At 57.3% G+C, this 9,515-nt stretch overlaps 1 protein-coding gene across 19 annotated transcripts in view; it reads left to right on the forward strand.

Moving 5' to 3' along the window:
- The window catches only part of RCOR1 (REST corepressor 1), a 130,726-nt gene extending 122,491 nt beyond the window's left edge, over window positions 1-8,235 (forward strand). For 5 of the 19 annotated variants that reach the window (XM_042944364.1, XM_042944376.1, XM_042944375.1 and 2 more), the window contains 2 exons: window positions 5,304-5,366; window positions 7,430-7,636. In XM_042944364.1, coding sequence (XP_042800298.1) covers window positions 5,304-5,366; window positions 7,430-7,546 — 180 coding nt within the window. In that variant the 3' untranslated portion in view covers window positions 7,547-7,636. Of the gene's footprint in view, window positions 1-686; window positions 1,474-3,920; window positions 4,897-4,942; window positions 4,972-5,303; window positions 5,438-7,258 lie in introns of those variants that run through there. The other 14 variants (XR_006204095.1, XR_006204092.1, XR_006204099.1 and 11 more) reach the window with 14 other exon arrangements.
- Window positions 8,236-9,515: the final 1,280 nt, after the last annotated feature.

Raw genomic sequence — 9,515 nt, forward strand, 5'->3', positions numbered from 1 at the left:
TGTCACTCTCTGCCCCTCCACGCCCCCCCCCCCCCCCCCCCCGCTCACTCTCTCTGTCTCTCTCTCAAAATAAATAAACCTAAAAAAATTTTTCAACGTTTGTAAAAAAAGGACATCATGAGGGTAGCAGTGAGCACTGAGTAAGATACTTGGGACACTTGGGAGTGCAGTTAAGAAATGCCTTTGAGGCTTTTATAGAGGACCCTGCCGCCTTCACTCTCCCGTGTGTTCACTCTCCCGTGTGTCCCCGCGTCCCAGCAGGGGCCAGGGGCTGTTGGTTGAACGGGGCCCGTGCCACGGCACCCCCTCCAGCCAGGGCGGTCGGCCCCAAGTGCTACTGTCGGCCCAGGGATTTTACGTAATCCTGTGGAGTGGGGGTCGTTACTGTGCACATTCTGGGAACAAGGAAGCTGAAGCTGAAAAAGCAATCCCTCCGCCAAGGATACACGTCTAGAAAGCGGCAGAGCCAGGATTTGAGCCCGAGACTCCTGGCTGTAGAGGCCTCCCTCGTGCCGCCTGCCGCCTCCTCCTCGGGCCCCGTGCCGAGAGCCCGCAGGGCCCTGGGTTTGCGGGACAGCGGGGCCGGCCGCACACCTTCCTGCCCTCTCGGGTCCGCCAGAGGTAGCGGCTTGAGTTGTTTACCCGCGCTCTGATGCTTCCGTCCTTCTTCCTTCTCCTCTCCTTAGGCTGCTTCTGTGCTAGACGTCAGATATGCATCTGCTTCCTGAGAAACTCTGCCAGCTTTGAGCACTTGGTATGGACGCCTGTGTTATCCAGGATATCAGGTATCACACGCCATCACCTAGCCATCTGCGTCACATCTCTGTGGACAAGCAGCTATTACCAAAAAGGCGTACACTTCCAGTCCTGTGCTGCATCTGCCTTAATCCTGTGCTCGTTCCTCCACGCTGGCGCCACTCCCCAGAGAGTCCCGCCGCATCTCACGCTCTGCCCCGGCGCTGGCGGAGTCTCGTGGCCCGCACGCCTCCCGTGACCCCGGGGACCCCTCCCCAGTCGGAGTTCCTGAGCCCCACCCGTGGCAGCTCTGCCCAGTCAGCAGCTTCAGACAGGTAGTCGACTTGGAAGGCACGACTCTGCTCCTGCATGGCCTGCGGTTCCACCTCGTGCATCATGTAATTTTCAGAGTGACTGTGACCTGTCGGCCTTTTAGAAAGTTTCTCTTGTTCTTTTCTGAGGCGTCCACTAAGCGATATCATGCTTCTTTGGAAATCGCAGGATGCTGGCAGACTGCGTTATAACCTTCGTCGTGCCAAACATCCCGAGACAGCTCCCGTCTCCCCAGACATCGGGTGTAATTATGGTTTGTAAATTTAGCTGGCTCAAATCTCGCCCTTCTCCCTTCCCAGCTGGTAGAAAGCTCATTCACAGCAGCTCTCCTTGGACATCAGCTTAGAGGGAATGTGGACTCAACACTTTCTGCCTTCAGCTTTCAGCACTGGAATCCCGGGACAGGTGCCGCTCTGTCTTTCCCGCCCCCCCCCCCCCCCCCCCCCCGCCATCCGGCTCCAAGAGACGCGGTCCACACCACTGCACCTGGTGCTCGTGCATTTGGAATTGGTGCCTTCTCCTTTTGGCAAACCACGTTATTGACCCGTTTTCTGTTTTAGTGTCTTACTTCTTCTTTAAAGTTTATTGCTTGCCAAAGAGAACATCACTGAGATTAGGAGACAGGGGAGAAATTGCTGCAGATTCTGACAGAGTGCAGATTTTAAATGTCAGGTTAGCTCCATAAAGGGGATTAGAATGGCGGGTGATGGCTTTGTAGAGCCACACGCTGTGTGTTCCCCATCCTGCTGGTACGCCGTGTCACCCCGTACAGCCTTTTGTCCTTCATGTGCTGATGTGACCGTCTAAGCTCCATCCTCCCTCTTTTACTATCATAGTACAGGACAGAGAAGTGACCCGTTGGTTGGCTCTAGTAAGACCAAGACGGAAAGAAGCAGTGTGCAAAAGTGGTCTGTAATGCCTTTTGGTTGGACTGGGAACAAGTAAATATTTCTCATAAATGTTCTGAGATTTCCAGAATCACTTAATCTCGTACTGGACTGTGGACCTGCTGCAGGGCTGAGGGACAGACCTCACACTGCCCTCTCGCGTCCCCTGTGTCCCGCCCGCGGTCCGTGCAGCCCGCACTAAATATGTTGAAGGAGCTTTTCTGTCGCCGTAGTTTTGCGTCATTGAAACACTTTTCCTGCTTTCAATACCAAAAAGAAAAAAAAATGCAGATGCTTTAAGGCACAAACAGAATTCGTAAGAATTTAAAATATGCAATTAAAATTTGATGTGTTTTGACTCCCAAGCACCTTGCTTTTTCCCTTTTTTTTTTTTTTTTTTAAGGCCAGCTGACTGTCTCTTTAGGAAGAGGGTCAGCTAGAAACCTAGACTTTGGAATTGTACATTTTTAGAAATCCGGAGAAAGGTCATTCTCAAGGGGAGTGAAGTGGGACTCTCCTGACTTCGTCATCTTGTCCCTTCCCGGGGTGTCCGTGGGTCAGGTAAGAGCGTGCGAACGGCATGAGAGGAGGCTGGCGCGGGCAGCGCAGTGACACTTAGGAACGACGCGGGGTGTGAGCCTGCTCTGGCTTTGGGAGATGGCAGGGCGAACATGGAGAGGAGGCGGCCTGCAGTTTGCACATCGCTCCGAGGGGACACTGGGCGAGAAGCGAGGCCGAGGGTTCTCTGTGCTGCTTCTCGGGGCCTCCTTCCTCATAACAGGGCAGCGGCAGGGGTCTCATTCTGCCCGTAGGTCGGAGGCCTGTCCCTCTCTGCACGCCCGGGCCGTTTGCCTGGAGAGCTGGTCCCTTCTGGCAGTGCTCGCTGGCTCGATGGCGCTTCCTTGGAAGCGTGGCGGGCCCCCGTGTGTCTTGCCCCGTGCCCTTACGTGCCGCCGGGCACCGAGCGGTCCCCCGTCCCGAAGGGTCGCTGCTCCGGCTTGGCGGACCACAGCGGCCTGGTTCTGGTCCCTGCACGGAGCAGAGGCATAGCATTCTCATTCGCCTGAGGTTGGAAAGATTGGAAAGGTGGTTGTCTTTGCCTGGCCCCCTTGTAGTTTCATGCCTAAGGTAGCGTTGTGCTTCAGACTGTTCCATTATACTTATACTGTCTTTGCGACGATGTTGTAAATGCAAGAAATTACTTCGCTTTAAAAGCCGAGTGATTGATCTTATTTATGTGAAGCCCCCTTTTTAACATATCAAGACTTCGGTGCATAGCAGGTCGTGTTTGGATGTGTAAGGGTCCACAGTGACAGCTGCTTCGGATGCAATGTTCACTTAAGCTTTGTCTTCTTAAAAACGATCAATGTGAATGTCATAATTATATATATATTTTTGTGGGAAATTTCTCCTAAGTATAAGTTATTGTGCAAAATATAGTACCATTGAAGCAAATGATAGTTTAACTTTTAGTTTAGAAATCCTAAAAGATATAAATTGTATTGCATATGCATTAAAAGTTTGTTTTATTTAATTTTATGTAGGTGTGTAAGGCGTTAGGAAAAAATCGTTTTCGCTTATCCATTTAAACACCTTGTTACTTGAATATCGTGCTGACTGGTCCGAAACAGTGACCGGTCCCGTAACGTAGCTCTGTTGCCCAGCAAGTACAGGCCTCCGTCGTGCTGACCACATACCCACTGTGTGGCCTCAGCACTTCTGTGCCCACCAGGACACCAGTTCCTCAGAAGGGTCTTTGGTAGTTTGGAACCTGTGAGACCCTTCGATAGTCACACACCTCTCTGATGACGACGCACAACTGCAAACGTTGCCGCGTTTTACGGGCTGATTGCGGAGTCGTCTCCCGTGTGTAAAAGTTCCCTCAGACGTCACACGCCACTCTGAGTGTGCTCCTCGTCACTTTAAATTTCAACTACGCCCTATTTTTGTCTCTCTGAATATCAGATGTACTATTGGTATACTTGCGTACCAAAACTAAGCCACACAGTGCATTACACTAACTGGATCCCTGCTTCGCGGAGCAAAGGAAAGACGGAGCCCACTCCCGACGAGAGCCTCGCTTCCTCTCTCGTCCGGCCTGTGTCCGAGCCTAGTGACCCAGGAGTCCAGCTCTCAGTATCCAGTGAAGCTTTGCTTCGAGTGGACTCAAGGTAGTTAGCTGATCTGAACCTAGTGATCTCGTGCAATGCTCAGAAACAGATCCTCTCTCTGCCACTCCCCGGATCCCCGCAGCTCTTCCCTCACGATAGTAAAGCACAATTGCAGCAATGTTACAATTCAGAAGGAAGGTCAGTGTAGTCTATGCATGTTGTGTGATGATGAGTGTTTACAGTCACCTCCGAAAACTAAAGTTTATACTGGAGTGGATAGTATTCCATTACGTAGACCTATCAACTTTGCTAAGTGCTTTTTAGATTGCTTAAAAATTTTTCAAGATTTTAAAAGATGTATAAGGTTAAGTTTGCAAATATAATGGAAATGCTGTATATCTTTTGAAGTGATAAAATCCACGTTGGAATTTTAAAGAAAATATGTTGTAATAATGCTGTTGTAAGTAATATTTTAATGTCTCTTTTTGCCTGTTTTCTATATCAGCACATTCATCGTGGTGAATGTTCATAGCATTATAATTGCTTAGCCATTGAATGATAACATTTGTTAGTGGAGATTGAAAAATTTATTTGTGAAATTCTGCAGAATTCATTTTTCTATTTCTAATATTTGCTGAGGTTAAATAAAAATTTTCAAGCCATTGATGTAATAAAATATGAAAGAAAACCATTTTCTGCACCCTCCACTTTGCACCCAAGCAGAGCCCCGCCCTCAGACGCGGTGAGGTTTTGCACTGGGCCTTGGGGCCTCTGAGTGTCTAAATCCCCCAGAATGGCACCCTGTGGGCACAGCCAGGGATGCCTCTTGTTCTTAGCCTGTAGCTGTCCCTGAGCTGCATTTCTTTCCTAAGGTAGGATGATCTTCTGCTTGGGACCAAATTGAGGTGCGTGAGTTCATAAAGCTGGCGGCGGTTGGGGGCACCTGGGTGGCTCGGTGGGGTTAAGCGGCCGACTTCGGCTCAGGTCATGATCTCGCAGTTGGTGGGTTCGAGCCCCGCGTGGGGCTCTGTGCTGACGGCTCTGAGCCTGGGGCCCCGCTTCGGATTCTGTGTCTCCCTCGCTCTCTGCCCCTCCCCCACTCCCGCTGTGTCTGTCTCTCTCAGAATTAAATAAACATTTTTAAAAAAGAACAAAGGTTGGCGGCGGTTGAGGGTTTAAATTTAAAGGTTCACGGAGAGGACGTTTCTTTCCCCATCGGTGGTTTTTCTGTTTTCAGCGTGACCAGGCTCCACACCTGGATGCAGGCCTCTGCTCGGCCCCGGACTGTGGCAGTGACGAGGTGAGCCCGCCACCTTGGCGCCTCTGGCCCGCGGAGCGTGGACGCAGCTCTGCCCTCGGCCCCTCGGAGTGGTAGGAAGAACACCGGCCGCCTCTGCACTCTCGTTTCTTAGCCAGAACGTAGGACTTGGTTAGAGAACCGCTGTACGAGCCCCGCTTCCAAATCCAGTGTTCCCTCGCCGCATTTAGGGTTGCCTGACCCGCGGATGGGGCCCTCCACGGTGTGACTCGGCCGGGGTGGAAGGGGCTCCGGGACACTTGTGCGAGTTCCTCGCCGGCCGCGAGCCTGTGTGGGACACAGGCCGTCTCAGTGGCTGAGACCCGAGGGCGGCACCCGGGAGGGGCGCACAGAGGCTCAGAAGCCTCGGTGTGTGATTTGCAGAGGTGACTCCTACCCCGCACCCCGGGCTCTCCTGCCAGGAGGTGGAGGAAGGGAGACCGGGGGAGTGCAGGCGCAGGGGGAGCGGAGGGGAGGGCCGGGCTGAGGAAGGGAGGGAGGTGGCCCACCGCCCGCACGGCTGGGCGTCTGCCGGGACGGCTGCCCGCCCGGCTGCTTGCGCTCGGCCTCCATCGCCTGGGAGGAGTGGTGAGCACGGAGGACAGGAGGCGGAGGGAGTTAGCGCCGTGCGAGACCTTTCCAGAGGCCGGCCCGGACCACCGTGCGTGTCCGGAAGCGGGGAGACAGGTCATGGGTACCCGCGTGAAGGGGGCTTGACGTGGGCCCAGCTCGTCTCTCGGGCCACGTCCCGCGTGGCCCCGCTTGGGCAGGTGTACCTGACGCACCCGAGTGGGAGGCGGTGGGCGGGCAGCCCCTGGTAGCGGGGGTGGGGGTGCCGGTGTCCTCCAGAGCTCCGCCTGCGGGCCCCGGTGGCGACCAGCTGGAAACGCTCCCGTCCCTTCTCGCCCCCACTCCTGTTCCCTGGGATCACGTCCAGAGTCACAGAGCCCACGGACCCTCGTCCCAGTCTCTGCTTTCTGGCGCATTCCAGGCCAGGGCGGCACACGAAGGCGGGAAAAACTGCCCGATGCCCGCAACTGTGGCGCGGGCTCGAGCCCTTCTGTCGAAGGGAGAGACCTGGAGAGCACTGGCCGACCTACTCGGCCGGTGGCAGCACCCCTCGAACCCCGGCTTCCCGTGGCCGCCTCCGTGCCGGCTCCATCCGGAGAACGCACGGACCGGCGGCCGGCCTGCTGCTCGCAGGGGCTCGCGGTTCTGTTCCCCAAACCCCCGCGCTCTGTGCCCCCGGGTTCCGTGGACCACGGCCGCGTGCCGACTCCTGGGGGCACGGGGCGTGTGGAACATTCCTACCGGCCGACTCTCTTTCCTTCCCAGCGGAGCTCCGTCCACACTCGCTCCTCCCCGAAGGCGCTCAGCGCGGGGCATCGTCGGGCCGGCGGAGCTCGCGGTGTCCCCGCGGACCCCGGGCCTGGGCGGGATGACAGGTCCTCCGGGGCAGCCTCCCGGGCACACGTTGCCCAGAGCAGGGCCACGGTTGCAGCCAGACCCCGAAGCCACGTCCGGCGACCCCCCTCCTTCAGCCTGTGCTCCCTGCACCGTGTCCCCCGCCTGGGCCCCGTTGGCACCTGTGGCCTGACCGCGCTCGCCCCGGCTCCGCTCCTGGGTCCTCCTGGGTCCGTCGGCATCCGGGACATCCCTCCCTGCTCCTTCGCCCGGGTTCTCCTCCGTGGCGTCCGCACCGCTGCGTCTCTGGTCACCGCACCGGAAGCCCCGAATTCCCCCTCGGCGTCCCCTTCCTGCCCCCAGTGGCCAGTGACCGCCCGAGCCCTTTCCAGCCACTCATCTTGACCCGGCGCCCCCTTCCGCTCCCGTCACACTCCCCATCCCCCAAGCGCAGCAGGGCTCCGGCTCAGGACCGGCCATTTGCCTTCTAGAGAAACACGCTGCACTCACGTGCCACGTGACACTCCTGCGTCAGGGACGTTTCCGCGTGCTTTGCTCTGCCGCAGGGCCGCCCCCTTCCTCCTGGCACCCGCCCGCACCACGTTCACCTCTCTGGACCGCGACGAAATGACTGAGAGTTGTTATTCTATGCTTTGAAACAGGTAAACGGCGCTTCCGTTCCCTCCCCGGGCAGCCGCAGTTACCCGTTCCCGGCACGTCCTTCCCGGGAGATTTCCTCTCCACGCACGCGTGCAAAGAGCCTTCTTCTGTGCAAGTAACACGCCCCGCACCCTGTCGCGCACCTTGCTGTTCTGACTCGACACCACTACCTTGGTCTTTCTCCACCAGCACGGCCGCGTCCGGTTGGTTTGCACCTCCGTTGGCTTCACGGTCCCCTGCTTATGACCGATGATTTGTTTCTACTGCCCTCAGTCACTGGTCACCGACCGGCATAACCCGGTGATGTAGCCAGTGTAGCCGTGGCATGGATATCTAGGATGGGAATTTCTGGGTCAAAAGAGCTGTCTATTCTCACACTTGACCCTGATTGTCTTGTGGAGACGTAGCACCGTCCTGCACTTCTGTCCCCCTTCCTGACACTGTGGCAACCAAGCGCTCGATCTGAGGTGTTTTCTGAGCTCTTCGGGGCGCTCAGGTTGTCAGAGAGTCCGGCCTGGGGCTGGGCAGGCGCTCGCGTTGGGCCCGAGGAGAAGCTTGGCTGCAGGGTCCGCTGATTCCCCCGCACAGACTCGGTTTTGTTATTTCGTGTGCGGTGGCTCATGGCACTTAATCGATTGAAAATAAATTGAGCAGCAATTAAGTTGCATATTGTGGATAATCATGTGTAGCAAGTTGTGGGTCTTAGTAATGACTGCTTAATACATTGAAGGTTGCCTTGCACCCCAAAGTATGCGTTATTTGATTAATGCTCGTAGCAGCCTTCGGGGTGGGACTTGCCGGGTCATTCGGCCGGCTGGGAGGCGGTGGGTGGCCCTTGACACGGAATCCCTCACGGGGCCTCCACGGCTGCTGGAAAGTGGGCCGGGCTGGGGCCGACTGGGGTGTGCCTCTTCAGTTGGGTCACAGCCTCGCCCGCCCTCCCGAGCCTCCGTGCAGCCCCCAAGGCCATCCTGCATTAGAGGCCCAAGGGCCACTGCTGGGATGTCCGTGAGCGAGGCCTGCGACCCCGGGGGAGCCACCGGGAGACCTCGGGAGTGACCCAGGGGGGCCAAAGGACTGTGCAGATGAGCCCAGCCCGTCCCACAGGATCCTGAGCTAGTGGAAGGACTGCTGTCCAAAGCCCCCGAATGTGGGAGTGGTTGGTTGCCAGCAGCAGACGCTGGGACGTGGGGAGAGCGTGGGGCCGGGGGCGTGGGGGAAGGTTCAGGCTGCCGAACGGGGCTGGGCACCGGGCTCTTGGCACCTGGGCGCTGCCTGGAGCCGTGGCGGCGGCTCTCGGAGGCAGGGTCACAGGCCCTTCCGGCAGGAAGCCGCAGGCTGCTGGATCCTGCCTTCCGGGGCGTCCCCGTCTCTAGCTCCGCGGCTGGCAGTGGGGAGTCCCCGGCGCTGGCGGCCCCTGGCGCCGTTCTTCCGGGACCCCGGAGCCAGGCGGCGGCGTGACTCCAGCCCAGAACGGACTGAGCCTATTTGCCGGGGGAAGGCAGCTGCTGGGGCTTCCTTGGCCGTTGCTCTCAACAGCCTTCTAGACTCAAGTCTGGGCCCTGCTGGTTGACCGCCTTTCTCATTAAGGAGATTCAGACTTGAAATGCTTTCCCCTCTCCTCCTCCCCACTCTCTCCTTCTGCTCCCCTTCTCCTCGCCGTCCTGCTCCAGCCTATGTTCGGCTGGAGCATCTTCCAGCTCATGAAGCCAGATCATTCCAGGCTAGAAATTGGGGGGGCTTGGATCCTGTCCCCGAATCACCGTGACCTTAGGCAAGCTTTAGTCCCTAGCATTTTCTTCCTCTCCGTGAGGACAGGGGGACATTCCCTATTTCTTTGGGTGACCTGGTGGGGAGGTGGCCACCCAGCTGCCTCCCCTGCTAACCTGGGATAGGGTGCAGGGCAGGATGAGGCCGGGGAGTGTCCCCAGTCTTTCTGGGAGTCCCCAGTAGGACTGAGGTCCCTACAGGCCTGTTCAAGTCAAGTGCCAAGGGCCAGCTTGCTCCGCACAGCCCTGAGGCACCTCCGGGCCCAGCAGCAGGATGGACAGTGGAGCTCGGGCCGCCTTAGAGGCAGCCAGCCTGGAT

The sequence above is a fragment of the Panthera leo genome, chromosome B3, assembly GCF_018350215.1.
Source record: "Panthera leo isolate Ple1 chromosome B3, P.leo_Ple1_pat1.1, whole genome shotgun sequence".
Taxonomy (NCBI): Eukaryota; Metazoa; Chordata; class Mammalia; order Carnivora; family Felidae; genus Panthera; species Panthera leo.